The 22,880-nt window shown below is 33.8% G+C and overlaps 3 protein-coding genes across 6 annotated transcripts; 1 reads left to right on the top strand and 2 right to left on the bottom strand.

Annotated features, from left to right (window-relative positions):
* Nucleotides 2,089-7,566, top strand: LOC107611722 (DEAD-box ATP-dependent RNA helicase 17; the record flags this gene model as incomplete). Of its 2 annotated transcripts, XM_021124221.1 has the most annotated exon segments (10): nucleotides 2,089-2,200; nucleotides 2,372-2,444; nucleotides 2,552-2,670; nucleotides 3,298-3,441; nucleotides 3,709-3,817; nucleotides 3,957-4,309; nucleotides 4,411-4,484; nucleotides 4,866-5,170; nucleotides 5,753-5,999; nucleotides 7,011-7,566. In XM_021124221.1, coding segments are annotated over 10 exon segments (1,785 nt in total), but the record flags the coding sequence as incomplete, so codon positions are not given.
* Nucleotides 8,705-13,001, bottom strand: LOC107634853 (54S ribosomal protein L51, mitochondrial). Of its 3 annotated transcripts, none has more exons than XM_016338260.2 (4): nucleotides 12,726-13,001; nucleotides 9,577-9,742; nucleotides 9,265-9,371; nucleotides 8,705-9,148 (listed from the first exon to the last, which is right to left on the bottom strand). In XM_016338260.2, exons 2-4 carry the CDS (start codon nucleotides 9,654-9,656, stop codon nucleotides 8,976-8,978), a joined length of 360 nt encoding a protein of 119 aa, XP_016193746.1. In that variant the 5' UTR covers nucleotides 9,657-9,742; nucleotides 12,726-13,001; the 3' UTR covers nucleotides 8,705-8,975. The 3 variants fall into 3 exon arrangements, with proteins under 3 accessions (XP_016193746.1, XP_016193744.1, XP_016193747.1); XM_016338258.2 differs by lacking the exon at nucleotides 12,726-13,001 and adding an exon at nucleotides 10,127-10,269; XM_016338261.2 differs by lacking the exon at nucleotides 12,726-13,001 and having other exon boundaries at nucleotides 9,577-9,759.
* Nucleotides 20,576-22,082, bottom strand: LOC107619369. Its single transcript, XM_016321643.2, has 3 exons — nucleotides 21,661-22,082; nucleotides 21,206-21,288; nucleotides 20,576-21,113 (listed from the first exon to the last, which is right to left on the bottom strand). The coding sequence occupies exons 1-3, from the start codon at nucleotides 21,959-21,961 to the stop codon at nucleotides 20,826-20,828; spliced, it is 672 nt and encodes a 223-aa protein (XP_016177129.1). The 5' UTR covers nucleotides 21,962-22,082; the 3' UTR covers nucleotides 20,576-20,825.

Genomic DNA, 22,880 nt, shown 5'->3' with positions numbered 1-22,880 from the left:
TCAGTATGATTTGATTAGTTTTTAATATATTTTTATTAATTTTTAAATAAAAATCACATTTCTGGACTTTACTATGAGTTTGTGTGTTTTTCTGTGATTTCAGGTAATTTCTGGCTGAAATTGAGGGACTTGAGCAAAAATCTGATTCAGAGGCTGAAGAAGGACTGCAGATGCTGTTGGATTCTGACCTCCCTGCACTCAAAGTGGATTTTCTGGAGCTACAGAAGTCCAAAAGGTGTGATCTCAATTGCTTTGGAAAGTAGACATCCAGGAATTTTCAGCAATATATAATAGTCCATACTTTGCCCGAGTTTAGACGACGCAAACTGGCGTTCAACGCCAGCTCTCTGCCCTATTCTGGAGTTAAACGCCAGAAACAGGTTGCAAAGTAGAGTTAAACGCCAAAAACAGGTTACAAACTGGCGTTTAACTCCAAGGAAGACCTCTACACGTGAAAGCTTCAATGCTCATCCCAAGCACACACCAAGTGGGCCCGGAAGTGGATTTCTGCATCATTTACTCATTTCTGTAACCCTAGTAACTAGTTTAGTATAAGTAGAACTTTTTACTATTGTACTAGGGGTCTTTCCCCTTATTTTCGAATTCATATGCCATTTGGGGAGGCTGGCCATTCGGCCATGCCTGGACCTTGTTCTTATGTATTTTCAACGGTAGAGTTTCTACACATCATAGATTAAGGTGTGGAGCTCTGTTGTTCCTCATGAATTAATGCAAAGTACTACTATTTTTCTATTCAATTCAAGCCTATTTCTTCTCTAAGATATCCATTCGCACACAAGAACATGATGAATGTGATGATTATGTGACGCTCATCATCATTCTCACTTATGAATGCGTGCCTGACAAACACTTCCGTTCTACATGCAAACAAGCTTGAATGTGTATCTCTTAGCCTTCTGATCGTGAGATCAGAGTCTTCGTGGTATAGGCTAGAACTATTGGCGGCCATTCTTGAGGTCCGGAAAGTCTAAACCTTGTCTGTGGTATTCTGAGTAGGATCCGGGAAGGGGTGGCTGTGACGAGCTTCAAACTCGCGAGTGCTGGGCGTAGTGACAGACGCAAAAGGATTATTGAATCCTATTCCAGTATGATCGAGAACCAACAGATGAATAGCCGTGCGGTGACAGCGCATCTTGGACCATTTTCACTGAGAGGATGGGAAGTAGCCATTGACAACGGTGATGCCCTACACAAAGCTTGCCATAGAAAGGAGTGGGAATGATTGGATGAAGACAGCAGGAAAGCAGAGGTTCAGGAGGAACGAAAGCATCTCTATACGCTTATCTGAAATTCTCACCAATGACTTACATAAGTATCTCTATCCCATTTTACGTTTTATTTATCTTTTAATTATTAAAACTCTATAACCATTTGAATCCGCCTGACTGAGATTTACAAGGTGACCATAGCTTGCTTCAAGCCGACAATCTCCGTGGGATCGACCCTTACTCACGTAAGGTTTATTACTTGGATGACCCAGTGCACTTGCTGGTTAGTTGTACGAAGTTGTGACAAAGTGTATGAATTACGTTTCGAGCACCAAGTTTTTGGCGCCGTTGTTAAGGATCACAATTTCGTGCACCACTGTGTGTTGTGTTCAATTTTCATTTTGTAGGAAATTCTTTGAGGTATATAAGAATTAAGAAGGAAGACTATGTTAATGGTATTATTCTATTGATTCTGGTATGCTACAAGCTTGAACATAGAATTGAAGAGAGAAACCCTTTATATTTTATCATTGGCCTATTTTTGGCATTGTATATCATTGTAGTTTGTTTATTCATAGAACTAGTTGTTTATGATCCCCTTTTGAAGTAAAACAATGCAGTAGAAATAGTGTTTAGAACCAGTTGCTTTATTCATTGAATTTTTATAGAATCGGGTGTTTATTATGAAATGTTTTTTCCAGTTGAACCGGTTGAACCAATGAATTAGTGAACCAGTAACTAGAGTGGTTCGATGACCGGTCCGGTTTTCTGAACCTTGAGAATTTGAAAGAAAAAAAATGGGGATGAAGAAGAGCGAAAGAGGCAGCAAGAAAGTGATGGAAAATAAGAAGAATGGAAGAAAGATGTTGGCAGTGCTGCCAGCAATGCAACCATAGGAAATGACAGCATTTTTGCTTCTTGCTCTTTCTCTAGCCTTGGCCTTCACCCTTCCTTATGTGATGAACTGCGTGGTATTTCCTCTCTTGCTCTCCCGCTTTCTTTGATTTTTATTTCTTTCATAAATTTTCATTCCTAGTGTCACAGAAGCATGCCTGGTTAGAATTGAGCTTAAGAGTAACCTACAATTTCCCCATTTTTTTTGTTCCAAATGGGAAAAGAGTTTATATGTTTTTTGTTGATAGAAAAATTGGGATTCGAGGTTCCAACTCTGGTGCAAGCTCAAGCCATTCCTGTTATTCTCGCTGGCCGTCATGCGTATCATTTTTTCCTTCTCTCTGGATTTAGAAATCTTCCTTCATCTTCTTTTCTTTAGCACATGCTATATCTTCTTATTTCTGGGTTCCTTAATGATAAAATTTTAGACTTATTAATGCTGCCACAGGCACAGGGAAGACAGTTGCCTACTTAGCTCCACTTATTCATCAATTTTTCTCCATTTATTTGTCACAGACAGATAACAATTATGCATGCTTGTTACTGTGTATCATGTCATATTGCCCTGGATTTGAGTATACTGCTATAGCTTGAAAGTTGAAATAATGCTTTCAAATGAGAAAAGGTGAACATAGAAAGTTTCTCTTTTGGTTGGAGCACAATTGTTGCACCTTAAATTCAGACAAGCAAGTTTTATGGGATAAGATTAGACCTTCTAGCATCTATTTTGTATAAAGCTCAAAATATAAGTCTTTCCCTCCCAGACATGTTGAGAGATTTTAAAGCTACACTACATCGATAGCTCTCCTTTGGATTGTTTTTGCTCTTATATGGAGGATCTCTTACCCTCCATCTTGTAAATATTCTTCTCTCTGTCTCAATAATATTCTTCGTGATATATATCTTGCTCGTAAGTTTTTGATACTTCACTGAATATAGAGTTTTTACCCCCCTGCCTTTTCCTCCCCAATAATGTGTTGTTTGTTACTACTATTGAGGAGCACATATGTGAAGTTTAATGATAATGCATCATCTGAAAGATTTGTGTTAATTTTTTTTATGGGAATATTGTACTGACCGTTTGTTTTTCCCTTTTTAACACAAAATAGTATTGCATTTCTTTCTTTAATTTAGTCTGAATCAGTTACAGATTTAATTGATTTATTGGAAATAGCGTTGGTTCTTGTACCGACGCGTGAGCTATGTCTGCAGGTTTATGAAATTCTTCAAAAGCTATTGCATCGATTCCATTGGATTGTTCCCGGGTATGTTATGGGTGGTGAAAATAGATCAAAGGAGAAAGCTAGGCTACGCAAAGGTAGAAATCAAGTATATTTATCAATAACATTTTTAATAGGGAAAAAAAGAACAGCATTCCTATTATCTTTTCATATTTAAGGTTTTGTCCCTTTTTAATCTTTTTCTTTTGTTCATGCAATGGAATTTTCAAACTGATAGCAACAACATTATGAAATAAAGCTGTTTCATGATAACATTATTTAAAATATGCTTTAGCTTGTCAGAGGAACAAGGTTGGACATTCACTGTACTTGGTCAAATTTGTAACCTGTGGTTATTATTTTAGGCATATCAATTCTTATAGCAATACCTGGGCGCCTTTTAGATCATTTGAAGAATACACCATCATTCTTGTACACAAAATTGCGCTGGATAACTTTTGATGAAGCTGATAGGTATGGCTTGCATCTATTGATGCTATAGAAATTATCATGTGTTGGCATAGAAAATGTGATAATGATTCTGCATATAGTTTTTTTTTTTTTTTTGCCAAGTATTTTTTTAAGGGTTAGCTGGATGTATGGTTTTCTGCAGGATTTTGGAATTAGGATTTGGACAAGATATACAGGAAATACTAGATCTTTTGGGTTCAAGAAAAGCAGCAAATGATTACAAGGAGAGTACAGTTCCAAGAAACTCTGAATTTCAAAGGCAGAATTTGCTTTTTTCTGCCACCTTTAATGAGAAAGTGAACCATCTTGCTAAAATAAGTTTACACAATCCAGTGATGATTGGTCTTGAGGGTAAAACAAGAAAACCAGTATCAACAATTGAAAGCATTGATCTTTCAGAGTCTGATGAAGATGACGAAGTCAAGTATTCCAGTAAAATGCCAACAGTTATAGATTATAAAATCCCCACACAGTTAATTCAGAGATACGTGAAAAGTATGTGATAATTAGTTTTTTTTATCTTTCCTTCACTGCATTTTACGGTTAATATTCTCAAGATGCTGAGTACCTAATTGGAATACAATTTTGCTAAGCAGTGCCTTGTGGTTCTCGGCTTGTTGTTCTTCTTTCAATTCTAAAGCATCTTTTTGAAAGAGACACTTCACAAAAGGTTAGGCGTCACTTTCTCTAAAGATACTTTCCTTATCTATATTATATGTAGGTTGTTGGAGTTAGAAGATTTTTAACTCTCCGCATTCTCTCTTGCTTTTAGTAGCTGTATTTCTTATCATTGGCAAATATTGACATGACCGTGAACAATTTAATATTTCTGGTGTACTTATGAAGAATTATGTGGATGGGGACAACAAAAGCTTGTCGATATCCCTTGAAAACAGTTGACAAATGGAAGGCATTATTTTTTATTTATGCGACTGGAACTTAGATATGGCATGCATCGATCCTTAACTTTATTTTTCCCTTGCCAATTGAACATGCTGTTATTCAAATATTATGCTTTAAGATTCACATAATTGACCTAGTGATTTTATAGGTTGTGGTATTCTTTTCGACATGTGATACGGTAGACTTTCACCATTCGCTACTAAGTGAGTTCCACTTCTCGACTGATCCTCAAACAAAAGAAAGGGTCATACAAATGTTTCTTGGATGCCAAACTTTTCGATTGCATGGTAATATGGAACATGAAGACCGGAGATCTACTTTTCAGGCTTTTAAAACTGAGAAATCTGCTTTGCTTTTGTCCACTGATGTTTCTGCTAGAGGCCTGGATTTTCCAACGGTTCGATGCATCATACAGTATGATTCTCCTGGGGAAGCTACTGAATATGTGCACAGGTATGTATACCTATTTTTTGTTTTGGCTTATTTTCCCATATTTTTAGGGGTGGTTATGTGGAAGGCATTTTTCTTTCTGATTTTAATTCTAGTTTTTTATGCTAATTACAGTCCAAACAAACCTCCCCCGACCATTTTATATCGATTGTATAACTTTATTTTATTTGATCTTTTATTTATAAAACAAGTGATCTCCAAGCTTCAATTAGTTAGATCAATGCTGTTAATGGAGATCTTTGTCACTCGTAAATATTCAGGGGCTAACAGCTATGCCACTTTAGCATCTTAAGAATGTCTTATCCATTCCATGAGGGATTTTAAAATCAATTAATATTATGAATAACTAAATGATAGTCATATCATTGTATCCAAATTTGCTGCAATAAATAGCCTAAAAGGACCCACTTTGAAAATGAAAAACATACATGATGTAATATCTATCAGGAAGTGGAATTTGTTTCATGGATATCTCTTCTTCTAGATTCAAAAGGATCCTCCCGTGCTGTCTTTTATGTAATGTTAAAGTCTTAAAGCGTGATGTTAAGACTATGATTTCTGATCCTTGATGAATTCATGATGCAGAGTTGGTAGAACTGCTCGTCTGGGTGAAAGGGGAGAGTCCTTGTTATTTCTGCAACTAGTTGAAATAGATTATTTACAGGACTTGGAGAAACATGGTGTTTCACTAGCGGAGTATCCTCTTCTCAAAGTGTTGGATAATTTTACATTACACGGACAGAACAAACACGTAAAGAAGTCTGTTTTCATCGACTTGCATCCTTGGGTCCTTTGTCTCCAGAAGGCACTTGAATCATTCATCATTTCCAAGGTGATACACTGCTGGTCTTTCTAAATTCTGGTTTAATATAGATACTCCATTTCCATCTAACTGAATGATACATGAGAAACCTATATTTTAACATGTTAATCCTATTTTGATTTGGAAAAATGTGCCCAAATTTAACTCTAGAGCCATTATCGTTGTTTGGCTTAGAGCTTTTACAACAATGAAACATTTGGAGTTGCCAGAGGACTTATGAACCGCTAACAATCTAAATTAATGCCAGATAGGTTTGAGTGAAAGGAAATGGAGGGTCTGACAGGGAAATGGATCATGGTTGTCAAAATCACATGTCAACTCATAATGTTCTATGATTTCTGCTAGGCTCTTCAATCCTAATCACAGCCACCAACTTGGTTTGGTGGAATTGATAAGGGAACTTTTGAAGTGGTGGGATTGGATGATCCCTGCTGCTGTTGAGTCATTGTTTATGGTGGCAGATTCTGGAGAAAGATCCAACCTACTCCAAAACGATTAGACTTAGATAACGGTAACTATAAACCACTCTTCATATATTTTCCCATATTTATGTCTCCTCCCAAATCTCTGCAATGGCCTTGTTTCCCTTTGATCATCATTTGTGCTGAATGCCACCAAAAAGGACCTTTGTGCTGCATCTTAGTTGTTCATGTGAGGTGAGCTGCTCTAGGTAGGATGTTTGATCATTCACTGTGCCTCGTTATACATCTAATGTCTTGACAGAGGTTAAATTAGACTTGCAGGTTGATCTTATGACTTGTAACAATAAACATCAATAGAGTTGTACTCTTGATATGTCAACTTGTCAAGTATACAAATACTATTTCTCTCGAAATTGAGCCATTACATTAGTTTGAAATCATGTTACATCTAATAACGAAGAGGGATGATGATTTCCGAAGCGCAATCATCCTTATTCCTCATGATTTCATTGACAATTTTTGTCTACGAATACGATTCTATATAGGGATCTTAGTTTTTGTGTATCATAAGCTAATTGTTGCGTTGTCATTTTTTCAGCCCAAGATGGATGAACTTGCTAGGAAGGGATTTTGCTCTTGGGTCCGTGCTTACACAGCACATCGTGGTGAGCTGAAAAGAATATTTATGATCAAGAAACTTCACTTGGGGCACGTGGCCAAAAGCTTTGCGTTGAAACAACAACCGTCCTTAGTTGGACAATCCTTCCAAAAGCAAAATAAGAAGAGAAAGAGATTTGAGAAGAAAAGTGGGCTATCGAAAAAGAGAAAAGTTGCTAGAGTGACTTAATGCAAACCATGACAATGGCTGATGATGCGATTTTGATGAAGCAAATGATAATGAAAATGACAACTATGGATGGATACCGACATACTGTGTCACGCGGATCTGGATCATTATCCCCTAAAGCCATACGATTCGATCCAAAGCTGACACCAAGTGATCCGAGATAAAGTATCGTAAGGAGTCCTTCCTCCATTGGGGCACTGTTCTGTTGTCAACATGAGCTAAACAAAGCTTTATATGCTTGATGCTTGGTACTTCCGTTGTGTATCATTTAACTTGGACTATATAATATACGGTAATTATGTAATTCAACTCATAAATTCCAAGAACTCAACAAGAATGAGATTGATCATGTGGGCTACAAACTGCTTTCTGGAAATGTATAATATACAGGATTAAATACTATTTTGGTCTCTAATGTTGAGGTCGAAATCTAATGTTTCAAACGTTCTATTTCAATTTCAAAATGTTTCAAACGGATTTAATGTTATCTTACCGTTAAATTTGATTCGAATAATTAACAAAAACATTTACATTAGTAATCATTGGTGGGTCAATTTTACTTCTGTATTAAAATCAAACGTTATATTGGTTTTTAAATGTTAATTTTTTATGTTAAATTTAACTGTGGAATACTATATTCATTGAATCCATACAAGACTATAAAATCAGTTCACATAGCGCCATAGCGGATTCAGGGTCATCTGCAATAATATTCCATGAGTTCCTTCAAGTAAGTAATAAAGATGAATGCCAATAATAGTATTGAAATTTTTACTGTGACAGATATGTTAAAAAAAAATATTTACCAAACATTCATCAATTTTTTTCCACCCAACGACTGGTTCTCATTTTAGTATTTTACAACAGAATCTAACTTAGTATCACCTACAATAATACATGAGTTAGCCTAATTTTCCTACTAATACTTAATTGACAAATAATGAGTTCAATTTGAGTGGTTTAGGAGTAAATAAGCATAGATGTTTAGTAAATAAGCATAGATGTTGCTTCAGTTTTTAAAACGTTTCCTTTAATCATTTCTTGTTCTTTTTCCTAATACGTTTACAACACACTACTAGTATTAACAGAGATTTCTCTGCATCGTCTAAGATCTTTAGTGTAGCATATTTTCACCAATGCTTTGAAACAATCTCGTATTCAATTGTAAACAGGACACTAAACATAATTAAATTATTGCACCTATGACATTTTTCTTCCATGATGACACATAACGCTAAATTCATATCATTTGGATGGTTAATAGTTAAAATAATCCCTCAAAAATCACACATGCATTGTCTTGATTCTCACGGAAAGATCAAGCACCTCAAATTGAACCCTAAAAAATGATACACCGTATTGGTCTTTGCATAGACTGACTGTTATATCTGACCAATTTCTTCGATAACCAAATTGATAGTTATCTTTCAGAGGCTATTTTGATCATTAATCCTATCTTATTCTTAGATAAAGAAGAAGAAAAAAAGATAGCAGCTCGAACAGTATCTGTATCTATAACGCGAGCTATTGCCACTATTAACTATGAACATGACTTTGCTCTTCATCATGAGGCAGCAAACAAGGAAGAAGGAAATAAAAATTGTGCCACAAACAGCATGAGAACTTATACTCAAATATGGTTTACACAATATTGGTAAATTCATCAGAAAGAAAAGAACAAGTTTGGAACACTACACTCTGGACTTGTTATTATTCTTAAAATCGAAGAGCAGTTGTCCATGTACCTTGCACACTAGGGCGCTTGGTTACATGCCTTGTCCTCAGTTTGATCACCTTTCTTCCCAATGCATTCCTTAGCCTCGTTGCATGGTGAAGTACATCTTCTGGATCCATGTTCTTCACGCATATAACTCGCTCGTTTTTGTTCTCTGTAATTCCCATCACAATCACTCATTCAACTTTTAGTAATTAGCCAAGAAAAGATCCCCCGAGTGAGTTGTACAATCCAACTTTTGTTAATTAATTAACAAAGAAGAAATCTTACTGTAAAAGGCCTTCAAATGTGGATGCTGACCACGAATGAGTTCAGTAACAACCTCTAATTGAGGATTCTTCTCCTTAAACACAGGCAATTCCGACTCCATAAAAGCCCTATTATTATTTAAAATAAAAGAATCGGATCATCAACACAAAGTAAAATATGAGAAGAAAAAGAAGAATAAGATGCAGCACAAGTAGTCTGTAACCTAACAGTTATAAAGTGATAGGAATCAGGGATTTTGGATTAGGAACGACGAAAGAAAGCATCATGTTAGTAAATGCAGTATAGCGAGAAGGAGGATGAAATGGAGGGTACCTTATACCTCTACTGCTTCCGCCCCAATTGCAATAGCTAACAATGAGCTTCTGAAGTTGCCATACTCCTCTCAGAGCCATCCCACAAAGACTGGAATGAACACAGCTACGAGATTATAAGAGCTTAGTCCTAGTGTGCGTCTCTCTCTGCACGAGGGATGAATATTCTGGAAAGGAAATAGCCAACTTAGAGGAAGCTTGTGATTGACTATCAATATTGGAATCCGGAGAAATATCAACCAAATTATTACAAGATGCCTTGCTATACACATGTGCTTCTTGATTATTAATATTGTCCATAACTGAGAAAGAAAATCGTAATTAAATCTAATTCTAATAACCAACCACAAGAAACCCAACAACAAGAACAACCAACACAGCAACAATTATTCAGGCAACAATTATTTAGTAGCATTTCTAGCTAAAAGTAAGTAGTAACATATCATTGTGCCAAAATCTCAAATTATAACACGAGCAACATGAACATAGCAAATAAATTAAAAAATCCAACAACTCAGCACCCACAACACAAAGAGGAGTAGAGGACCTACCTCGGGAACACGGGAAGGCAACGGAGACAGCGACGGCAAAGAAGATGGCCGGAGAAGAGGCAGAGGAGACTGGACTGAGGAGAATACGAATGGCAACGGGTCTCCATGGGGGCGGGGACGAATTAAGAATAAGATTGGACACGCTGACACATGATGGTATTTAAGTGTGTCCAAATGTGTCCGGAGAAGAATTTTTTATTTTTTATTAAGACACGGTTGGACACAACAGACACACATGTCGAACGAGTGTCGGTGAGTGTCGTGTCCGAAATGTGTCCAACACGCGGACACAACAACTCAACGAAGTGTCCGTGCTTCATAGTCTATCCCTGTCCCCACGACGGGTAGGGAGACCCCATATTAACCGGGGACCTGGGTATCCGCAGATATCCGTGGAGTTTTTAAAAACGAAAAAAATTTGAAAAAAATTGATAACAGAATCAAAACACACAGAACAGAGACAGCGATAACAACAAATCCACAGAGGCACTGATAATAGCAAACCACAGAAATCATTTTGACAACAGAATCAAAACACACAGAACAGAGGATAGCAGCAAATCCACAAAGGATAAAAATTAACAAATGCTTCAACATAAATGAAAACTACAGAAGCCGGACTTAACGGAAGGAAGAGGAGCCAATGGTGGAGGCTGACGATGACGATGAAGAACGACGAAGACAGCGACCCTCACTGCTGCGACAAAGATGGCGACAGCGACCCTCCCTGCTGTGACGAAGACAGCGTTGAGAGAACCCTCCCTACTGCAGTGCTGCGACAAAGATGGCGTTGAGAGAACTCTCACTTCTGTGACGAAGATGGCGACAGCGCGACCTCACTGACGCGGGAAGACGGCGACTGCGCGATGCTCCGTTCAACATACTCTATATATATTTCTACCACACAGAAATAAAAAATGCAAGTATAAATTTTTTATTAGACTTTTATTTAACTTCAATATTATTGGTTTTGAGGGCACGATTAGAATAGAAGTTCAAAATTGAAGGAAACCTTATTTTCTTCTATTAAAATGGATCCGAGATTAAGTTGAAGGAATCATAAATATGAAAATACGAGCCTTTGTTCGTAAAATTTGTGAAATATGTAGATTGATCCATAGACAAGGTAGAATTATAGTAATTTGTTCCAATCCAAGACAAACAAAGACAAGGATAAGGATAATATTTCCACAAAAGCCACAAGAGAGGGCTTTGAATTATAAAGGACTGGGTGCACAAATAAAAAAAATAAAAAAAGATATAGATATTGAAATTCAAACTTTTTTTTACATGAAAACTTAGAAATTATATAATTTCTCTATTATATATGATATGATTTTATAGTAATATTGATTATATATTAATATTTTTGAATATGTAAAAATTTCAAATTATTGAATGAATATAGAAATTCTATTTCGAATATTTCGAAATTTTCTTATATATATAATATATATCAATGATTATATATATATAGATTAGAACTATTCTAATAGAATACAATATAAAAAAGAGATATTAGATAGAGAGATTTTGGAGATCTAAAAACACAAATAGAATGCCAATTTTGAGAATATTAATTCTAGTTTCTAATTAAAAAAAAGAAACATAGTAAAACATCTGTTTTTTTGACATGAAATGAATATATCCATACATCTCAGACTTCCTTTTAGGTTATGAGATAATATTTGTTTTGGGAAGGTAATCTGCGACGGTGAGAAAGTTTAGGGGGAGTGCGATGGTGAGGGGGTTTTGGGGGGCAGCGGCCAGTAGTGAGAAATTGAAGAAGAAAGGTGGGTGTAGTGGTCTTTAAGTCTGAAGAGAAAAGAGCGTAGTTGTCAGAACCGAACTAGTGATCAAACCGGTCAAGTTACTAGGTCATTGGGTCAATCGGTGGATCACGGGTTGAACCGGTTGACTCGGTCTCACGTAAATAAAAAAACATAAAATAGTAAAAAACTTAAAATTAAAATTTGAAATACATATTGTCAGTTTGTCACTAACATTTTAACAACAATCATCTCAATTTCTAAAAATAACTAATTCTGCCAAATCATTATTTGTCAAAGACGTCTGCTGCAGATAAAGAGGATAGAAGAAAGCAATAAAGTTTCAAAAATTTGAACCTTTACACGAAAAACTTAGAACCTGAGAAGTGCCAAATACTTCCTAGTTTAAACTCTTGCAAACAAAACCAAGCCATCAAAGATTATGCAACAGAATAAACACGAGCAGAACAATATAAATTAACAGAATCTATCTACTATCCAAAACAATATAAACAAAACAGCTCAATTCACAAAATCTATCCACTATCCAACAATATAAATTCACATAACAATATAAAAACAGCCTCTCAATTCACCATAATGATATAAAAACAGCAACAAATCAACCCTAAACACTAACAATCAGAAAAACAAAAGCATCAATCAACCACTAAACCTACATAAGTCCCTCAGTTAATCAGAAAAACAAAAGCATCAATCAACAGATTCAGTTAATCAACATCATTAAACAGTTCCTCAGTTAATCAAATTATAACCCAATAAGGCAATAAGTCAATAACTGAATAAATAAAAAAAATTAAAAAACATACCTGAGAAGAGGGAGACCAAGCACGGCGAAGCAGAGACGGGCAAGGGGAAGGCAGCAGCGACGGTGAGCCGCGCCGGACGAGGACGAGAGTCACGAGACGAAGCAGAGTAGCCCGGCGGTAGCGGTGGAGGTGGCGGTGGGCGGTGCTTTTTTGGGAGTGTGAGAGTCAGAGGCTCTACTCCTTAAGTGAGACTGAGAGAGTTAGGGGGGATGGGGGCTGCTGCTGCTCGAACAGGGAGAGGGTTGCTTTTAGGGTTTCATTTTTTTTCCCCTTCAGAAAGCCAAAAACGTGCCATTTCATTGGGGAGAGGGGCAAAAAATTTTGCAACGAACCGGTCCGATTTTTAATCCAATCGGTTCACCGGTTTCTAATAACGGAAATCATAGTTGTCAGAATTGAATCAATAATCGAACCGGTCAAATTATTGGATTATTGATTTAATCAGTAGATCACTAATTTAACCGGTTGATTTGGTATTATGTAAATAAAAAATAAAAATAGTGAAAAATTTAAAATACATATTTTTACTAATATTTTAAGAATATCAAGCTATTCTAAAATAATATGGACCAAAAACAATAAGTATTTTGTTATTTTTACTCTATTATAAATATTTTTATTTTGTTTTTATATTAAAATAACTATTATTTTTAAATTTTAATAATTTATTAATTAGTTTATATCTATTATATTATTATATACTATAAGTATTTATTAAAAAATAATATTAATAGATATTATATAATTATAAAAAATAAATAAATTTATAATTATTTTTAAATAAAAATATAATTAATTTAAAAATAAATAAATTTATAATTATTTTTAAATAAAAATAAATTTATAACTAAATTTAAGAATAAGTGAATTTATAACTAAAAGAACTGCAAAGTGGTCAAGCAACCGTTTGACCTTTGTATCGGCGGATAATGCTCCAACATTTTCTTTTCGTTCCGTCGGCTATAATGCAACTTTATGTTGGCCTATAAAAGGTGAGCCGAGCTGAGAATTTGTTGGACTATTCAGTGAATATTTAGTCCATTATACCAAAATGAGCTTGTTATTTACTATGTGTCACTGTTCGTGAGTCTCATATACGATTGGAAATAGGGGCGTTTAAATCCAAACTGATTTAAATTAAACCGTTCATTCAATTCAATTCAAATCGAAAATCGATTAAAATCGCACTAATTTGAATTTGATTAGATTCTATTTTTTACGAATCGTTTGATCGGATCGGATTTCGTATTTACTCTTCATAACCAATTCAATCCAATTCAAACGGTAGAATATGCTATAATATTATTATTTTATTATTATATTTACAATTATACTTATAATATGTTTAATTTGTTATACATTTTTATATTATTTATGTATTATTATTATTATTTATTTTAACTAACCTATAATTTTATTTCTATTGTTATATTATTGTTGATTTTTTAAGATATTGTTGAGACTTGTTATGTCTTTGTTGATTATTTAAAATTTGATGTTGAGACTTGTTATATGTATTTAATTTTTTTAATTTACAAAACTGCAAATCTAATCCAATCCAAACCACTTGAAATTGGGTCAGATCGAATCGGATTTTTTTTAAAAGTTATCCAATCCAAACCACACCACAAATAAAACTAGTGTATGAATTTTTTACTCAAAATCGATTCAAATCGCATCGCAAATACCCCTAATTGTAAGATCTATTTGTTCACCATGGCACTACAATTAATAAACTCCAAAACTCCAACATTGCAATAACTACCTTAAAACAAATTAATCAAACAGTATAATCACTTTGGCAAGTGTTTCATGTTGCTTCTTGAACGTAATGCTGCGATAGAACTCCATTCAACAAGTGAAATGCAGTGATTAGTACCAAAAGGGAATTTTCTTTTAAGTTTACCCATTTCAAATGCCACAAATATAATAACTATGTATGCCACTTAATAATCCGCCTATTGTGTAAGATCGTCGAAATTAAATCCCATTCTTCTAATAGGGAATTGGATTCTCTCAATTTTTTTAAGAATTGAGAAAGTAAAGTATGATCCCTCACCATTAATTTTATAAGTGAAATTAAGAATAAATATGAGATAGAGAATAATGAAAGGATAGAGATCACACTTTACCCTTTCAATTTCTTTTAATAATTGAGAGGATCTATTCCCCTTCTAACAACATTCATCTCCTTTGGTCGGAGGAAATCACGCATTTAGCCTAACTTTCATTTTTCCATGCTTTTCAACTCTAGTATTCTTACACCAATTAGATATGATAAAGCGCTAGAGACAGTTTTAATTTTTCAATAGAACCGACTTTATCACAAGGCACAAGTCTAGACAAGCCAATAAAATATAATCTCCCCGGTACAGTTGACCAATATAGTTATTTCAAAATTACATTATTGGTTGAAATAGTCATTCACTCCTTTACTAAAGGACAAAAGTTACAAACATACCTAGCAGTGCTAAGAACATTGCTGTTCCATATAGTAGGGGTGTTCAAAACCAATTTAATCCAAACAAAATCGATCAATCGAACTAAAAAAATCGAAAACCGAACAAATTGAAAACTGAAGAAAAAATGATTTTTTGCAGTTTTTTTTGCGGTTCGTTTTGATTTTCGTTCTAATAAAAAAAAAATCAAACCGAACCGGTGTTATTAAAAAACCTACTATAAAAGCAGCCTCCCTCCCCAATTCCTTCTAAACCAGCCACCCCTAACAGAAACCCTAACTCCCTCGAGCGCTCTCTCAGTCTCTCCAACGCAGATCTTAGCGGAACCTCCTCCTTCTTCTTCTTTGCCATCAACGCCGCCGGACAGCACCATCGCGGCGGTGCGGTCCTTTTCTCTTCCTCTCTCTTTCTCGTAGGCTCGTAGCGTTTCTCTTTCTCCCTCGTAGCGCCAGGGATGGTTTTAATTTTTCAATGGAACCGGCTTTATCACAAAACGCAAGTTTAGACAAGCTAATAAAATATAATCTCTTCGATACAGCTGACCAATATAGTTATTTCAGAACTACATTATTGGTTGAAATAGTCATTCACTTCTTTGCTAAAGGACAAAAGTTACAAGCATACGTGGCAGTGCTAAGAACATTGTTTTTTCATATAGTACATTGGAACAGGTGATAGTTTTCTAATAGTATATACTAATATGTTTAAGATAAAATAAGAAGGGTAGTGCTTCTTAATAAATGTTATATTATTTCCTATTAAAGATAATACATAAATTAATAAAAATATAAGAGTAAAGTATCGCTTTTTGTCCTCAACATTTGGGATAAGTCTTAAAGTTGTTCCTAATGTTTGAATCGTCCTATTTAAGTTTCTAATGTTTCAAAATTGACTCAATGTTGTCCTGTCATTAAGAATCTGCTAATGGAATTGACGGCGGGACAAAATTGAGACGATTTTGAAACGTTAGGGACTTAAATAGGACGAAAATGTTGGGGATAAAAACGATACATAGAAATAAATTTTAATTCTATCCTTCACTAATATCAATCTTTTACGATACATAGTTATTCAATTATTTTTAATCACATTTAAGTAAATTACACTTAACCACATTACTTTGATTCTAAATAAATTTATTTTTTTTTATAATTTTACTCTTAAAGATTTTTACTCATTATGAAATATTTGTAAATGACTAGAATCATATTACTTTATTGTATATGTATCATTTTTTTCCCACAAGTTTATGTACTAGTCATTTTACAAATATTTTATGATGAGTAAAAATTTTTAAGAGTAAAATTATAAAAAAATAAATTTATTTAGAGTAAAATTAATGTGATTAGGTGTAATTACTTAGATGTGATTAAAAAATAATCAAATAACTATATACCGTAAAAAATTGATAGTATTGAAGGATAAAATTAAGATTTATTTCTATGTATCGTTTTTGTCCCAACATGTTCGTTCTATTTAAGTCCCTAACGTTTCAAAATCGTCTCAATTTTTGTTCCGCCATCAATTCTATTAATAGATTCCTAACGACAGGACAACATTGAGTCAATTTTGAAACGTTAGGAACTTAAATAGGACGATTCAAATGTTAGGGATAATTTTGAGACTTACCCCAAACATTGGAGACAAAAACGATACTTTACTCAAAATATAATATTTTTTATTTAATGAAAAATATTTATTTATTTAATAAAGAGTATTTAAAGATGAACTATGATGGTTATTAATGGTTAAGAGAAATGGGGTTGAATCTTGACTTTTTTTTTTACTTTGCTTGTAACTATGCTTTTTGTAGAAAGAACACAGGAGATACTTTAATTTTATCTCTTTACACGATAGAAAGTAGAATAGAGTTGCTTGTAAAAATTGTTATAGTGAAACGTTGCTTAGTAGAGAAATCAGAAAATACTTTATTTTTGTCTCCTATATTGCAAAACTAATAACAGAGAAGAGAGTAGAGAATGACACACAAATGTATCTTGGTTCGGCTACTGACGAATGGATTTTTGACGGTTTAGAAATTTACAAATGAATTCTCGTTGCAAGTATAGTTTCTAAATCAAGCAAGAATCCTTTCATACAAAAAGTTGTTTGTCACTAGTACAAACCCCTAAAATTTATAAACCGAAGTATTGGACCTCGGGTCGTTCTCTCTAGGAATTACAATAAAGTGTCTTGTTATTGGTTATGAGTTATTTTGGGGTTTTGGATAAGAAGCATGAAAAGTAAATGGCAATGAAAATAAACTAAAAACTATAAAAGGCTCTTGGAAAGGTGTGAGAACTAGAAGTCCTATCCTAGTTATCCTTCTTAATTGTGATGAGAATTGTTCATTGCTACCATTTAGTTAGCCCTTACTAATTAAAGGAAAGTCAAGTGGATGAATTGACTTGAGCCACAAGTCCTAGCCAACTCCTAAGGAAAGACTAGCTTTAGTGCACTCCAAACCAATTAGCAATCTCTCCAATTATCAATCAACAAAGGAATTAGATAACTCAAGTGTCACTAATTACTCTACCTAGGCCAAGAAGAACAAAACCTACACTAAAACTAAAAGAGGCATTTCAACAAACACATAGAGTGCAATAGAAGTAAACATTATTAATTGCAAGAATTAAAGGAATCTACAACTACAAAGGTAAGAGATCAACAATAGAAAGGCAAAGAAGAACAATTATTATGAATTACCTCTTATTGAATTGAAAAAAAATGGAATGAGCAATACTAGATCTACAACAAAGTATAAGAACAACATAAAGGAAATTACAACAAAGGAATAGAAGAAGATGAATGTAGCAACAAAGAATTGAGAGATAGAGGGAGATGAAAGCATGAATTAAAATCTAGATCTAAGATTATTAAACTAAACCTAATCCTAATTCTAGAGAGAAGTGAGAGCTTCTCTCTCTAGAAACTAACTCTCAAAACTAAAACTAAAAAGTGATTAGTTAGTTGGGAATGATGATCCTCATGTTGTTATGCCTTCCCCTTAATCCTTCATCCTTTTATTCCTTTCCCTTAGCAATTTGGCGCCAAAAATGGGTTCAGAAACCCTCTCAAATCGCCAGGCACGTGTTGCATTAATGAGGTCATGTGCCATCATCGGCGCGTGCGCGCATGGTACGCGTGTGCGTCCCTGGTCGATTCTGCAATGTGCGCGTGAGCGCCTTGTGCGCGTGAGCGCCTTGTGCGCGTGCGCGTGCATGGCTGACTTTGCTTCTTTGACTTTTTATGCTTCTCTCCACTTGTATGCTTCCTTCCTTGCTTCCTTTGATCCATGCCTAGCCTACTTCAATCCTGGAATCACTAGCAAACACCTCAAGGCATCTTATGGAATCAAAGAAGAACTAGAATTCATCAAAATAAGGCTTAGAAAGCATGTTTTTACACTTAAGCACGAATATGGGAGAGATAACAAAATCATGCTAATTCCTAGGCTAAATGTGACAAAAGGTTATCAAAATACTCTGAATTCAATGCAAAACAAACCGTCAAATTGGGGTTTGTCAGCTACCCAATGCAATGTAGCCTACATCCAGTCTTCATCACAACAATGATGGAATTTCACTATCTTTTCAACAGATTACAAACACCAATTCTACCTAAGATTTACCCTAATCCTATATGGGACAAGTCCAGATTCTAACCCAACCTGAACTTGACTACGATACCTTAGCTTTCAACTACAAAGTGCTAACCCAATTTGTAAGAAAATTTCCTCAGAATCATGACCACAAAACAGAAATACATTCAAAGAATAACTGAAATAACTTAGGCTTTTTCTCTAAGCTTAGCTCTCTACCTTTTTCCTCACATTGACTTTTTCTTACAAACATCACCATGTTTGTCTTTTTTCCAATGAAACTCAAAACATACTAAACTGAGAAAAAGAATTACAAAATAAAAATCATGAAGGAGAATAATAAAAGTTCAGTGAACTATAGGAACCCAAACATTTGTGCTATCACTCCTTGCTCCAATTCTTAACCGTTCACCCTTATTATAGAAAATTGAAGCTTCCTAGGCTTAAAACCTTGTTTCAGCACATGTTGATTTTTCTTCTCCCAAGATCAGAATCAATAGTGGCGTTCACAGAGGTAAGAGAGAACAGAAACAGTGACATGCAACCATACATTTCTCTTTCATCCTTTTTCTTCAAAAATCTTGAATTTGGGTCGTTCATCTTTACTTTAGCCCCAAGTTTGTTTCTTGACCGTTGATAAGTAGTAGAGCACCATTAACTTTAATTTCTTCATAGTTTTCTGTTCGGTGCTTGTAGTCCAGTTGATTTCTTCAATCTTTCTTGATGAAGCACAAATGAGAAAATCTCCTTTTTGTGATTCTCTATTCGGTTGAAATCTTTTCTCTTGTTGTAGTCCTTCTTCTTTCTTTTCTTGCTTGAGAATGGAAATAATATTTTTGTTCTTGACCATGTTCTAATTCCAAAAATTTTCTTTTTTTTTCTTCTTGCTTTAGAGATGATGTGATATTAAAGAAAGAGAAAAGTGAGAGGAGAGAATTTTTAGTTTGGCAGGTAAAGAAAGTATATTTCAAATGAAATAGAATCTCATTACTTAGTTAGCAACTAAGTTGAGTGTGTAAATTTAGGTAAGACCACCTATTGAACTTAGTTTGAGCCAATGTGTTTTCATTTTTTTATTTGCTAAGGGTCTGTTTTTGTCTCGATGAGAAGCATTTGAGGTGGAGATAAATAAACATTAGATCTTGAATGTGTGTATATTTAGGCTAAATTCAGTTTGAACTTAACTTCATGCTTCTTGAACCAGTTTTAATTTAATTTAATTTTTACACATTAAACCAAATAACATTATACAAACAATTAATAATTGACTCAATAATATTTTATCATCATTTTAATCATGATTTAATTCACTAAACTCAACAAATTATTTTATAATTTTTATATAAAATAAAAGTAAAGAGAAAATAAACACCACAAACCCAATTACAGTTAATTTTCTGCCAAAACAGAATAACATCTTCATCAAACTTATATTACAAAAAATAATTTTTGAACATTTAATTTATTATACTACATTAATATTTACTTTATGAATATTAGATTTTGGTGTAGGCGTGTAGCTCCTATTTTGACAAACAAAATCCTCTTATTTCACCATTTTATAGAACAAAGCACAAATAATACTGAAAAGTAAAAACTGTTTTTCATTAGCATACCAAGCTAATTTCCCTTGCACCTTTTCATTCATTTAATGCCTGAACTTTACACGACTTTACACATCAAGTAACATGTTTCATTAATAATCACATTAATTAACTATTTTATTAACTATTAACAAAATATCAAAATCTTAAAGTATGTAGTCGAACATTGACTTTTATATAATATAATTACTTTTTTGATATATATGCTACAAATCATATTTTGTTAATTTTTTGTTATATTTTATATTTAATTGGCCTCCCTCTTATGAAATTTCTGGTTCCACCACTGATCACATCTGTATTTTTGGATGACCATTCAAACATTCACACGATTAATATAAAAGATAGTTATTATTACTATATAACGTTATATAATTAAATACACGTGTAAAATTATTTTACACGGATAGTAAATTAAAATTAAATTTTATTTTATTTAAGCCAAAAGCCAAAAGTTTTTATGCCGTTTGGTAGAAATTAAATAACCTCCGAGTTTTTTATTCTTCCTTCTCACAGCAATGGTCATGCAAGGTGAGTTCTGTATGCAGTACTCAACAACCTCAGATCTCGTCCTCATCCACGGCCACTTCTTCGCCATCAGCCGCCGCACTAGTGATCGCTTCCTTTGTCCAACGACCAACAGCGACACGCTTTGTTGCTTCGCTTCTTGCACTATGGCAGCACCCTTTTCCTCTGCTTCAAGCATTACTACACTTACTTGCACCTCAAGAAACAGAGGAATACAACATGTTACATAAGTTGAACAATGTTCCATTTCCTAGAAATCAATGAAATACTTCTTAATTTGAAACTTACTCCGGGTTTCTTTGTTTCGCATGTGTTTTTCATTTCAAGCAGAAGTTGATAAGCCTTTAAATTGAACTTTCTTTCATTAGAATCTGTCTATCAAATCACCAAATCAATAAAAGGGAACAAAAAGGTATAATTATATATGGGCATGGATATAAATCTATTACTTGTAACTACTTAAGAAAACTCATTATCTTAATTATGTCTAAGATAAGAGATTAATTTAATATTTCATTAATATTAGATGCTTGGGTCAAATATTTTTATTGATATAATAACATATAATTAAATAAAAAAATATTTAGAAGAAAATAAAAAATTAATTCAAAAATATTAAAATGATCTTATTTTACATTCTTTAATCTTGTTGAAATAATTAGATACTTCATACTTAAGAAAACTAATAATCCACAATAACACATAATGAAATCTTTGTAAATAATAACATTTGTGATTCTCACCTTCTCTATTAGTGGGTTTGGCTAAATGAACAAGAATAACATTGTCTTGTTTCTGAATAGTGTGAGAGAGTGCCCAATCTAGAGCACCCTTAGCTTCAAAGCTAGAATCCACAACCACCATAACCCGGTTGTTGCCGCCAGTTTCAAGACCAATTTCATCAGCCTTGTCTCTAGAAGATTCATGCACATCGTTGCTCGAAAACTCTGCTCTAGAAGCAGAAGAAGCTCTTACGTGAGGGGTTGCGTTACCAAAGCACAAACCTCGCAACCTCAGTCGTGGCCTGCTTCTTCCTAGTCCCATTTTTTTTTCAAATTCTAAGGAATTAATATGAAGTTATGAACAATGGAACTGTGACATACTATATAGTATGAGCTAATATATAGTGTGTTCATTTGAGAACATAATTGAACAATGCCAGCAATATTCAATGTCACACTTGACTTTGATATTTATTTATGAAAAAGTATAGGTAGAGAATTAGAATACTAAATAATGTAAATAATAAATATATCGAATGTTCAATTTAATAGATATGCAGATGATTATGTCCATTGTTTTTAATTGGATTATTATTTCTTTTGATTCGATTTACACATACACAATTAACAATTACTAGATGTTCAGATGGTTATTTTAATGTTAAGGTTTAGGAGATAATTTGAAGTGAAGTATATTTTTAGTTATTGAATCAATTCTAAAATCCATTATTCACATTGTTTATAAAAGTCATTGTCTACCTAGCAAAACTCTTTATTTATTTATTTGTTTTTGGTCACGATTCAACCTCTCAAAGGGACATTTAATGATTTATTTGTTTGTTTTGTGCGATTTTCTTAGTTGTGGGGCCAGTTCTGTATGAACGTGGGAGTCATGAAGATTTTGGATTGATGAACAAGAGTTGACAATGTTAACATTAATTCTTTAATAGATTACACACGTATGGAGGAATAATTCTGAGGGAATGCACCACAATTAGAATAATCAAAGAAAATTAAGAAAACACACCAATGAAATGAACTTTGAGATAATTAGGTGTAGCGGAGATCACGTTAATTAGAATTTGAAGACATCAACGAAACATGGGCACACGTAATGATGTAATCTCAACATATATAATTGCTTTCTTCATTTTAATTGATAAATAATTATAGCTTAAATTATTTAAGAACAAGTCTTTAATATATATATATAATATAATTTGTAATCTTAGTTAGGTTAA

Source organism: Arachis ipaensis, chromosome B01, assembly GCF_000816755.2.
Source record: "Arachis ipaensis cultivar K30076 chromosome B01, Araip1.1, whole genome shotgun sequence".
Taxonomy (NCBI): Eukaryota; Viridiplantae; Streptophyta; class Magnoliopsida; order Fabales; family Fabaceae; genus Arachis; species Arachis ipaensis.
Note: the sequence above shows the minus strand (reverse complement) of the source record. Positions and strands in the feature narration are given on the sequence as shown.

What these genes read in the sequence shown, in the direction of transcription:
- LOC107634853 (XM_016338260.2), bottom strand. Translation starts at nt 9,656, where the DNA reads ATGGCTCTGAGAGGAGTATGGCAACTTCAGAAGCTCATTGTTAGCTAT. An exon ending in GGAAGCAGTAGAGGTATAAG is followed by an intron (nt 9,372 to 9,576) that starts GTACCCTCCATT and finishes AAATAATAATAG; the next exon opens with GGCTTTTATGGAGTCGGAAT. An exon ending in ACATTTGAAGGCCTTTTACA is followed by an intron (nt 9,149 to 9,264) that starts GTAAGATTTCTT and finishes TGGGAATTACAG; the next exon opens with AGAACAAAAACGAGCGAGTT.
- LOC107619369 (XM_016321643.2), bottom strand. Translation starts at nt 21,961, where the DNA reads ATGGGACTAGGAAGAAGCAGGCCACGACTGAGGTTGCGAGGTTTGTGC. An exon ending in CAAACCCACTAATAGAGAAG is followed by an intron (nt 21,289 to 21,660) that starts GTGAGAATCACA and finishes TTTGATAGACAG; the next exon opens with ATTCTAATGAAAGAAAGTTC. An exon ending in GCGAAACAAAGAAACCCGGA is followed by an intron (nt 21,114 to 21,205) that starts GTAAGTTTCAAA and finishes CTGTTTCTTGAG; the next exon opens with GTGCAAGTAAGTGTAGTAAT.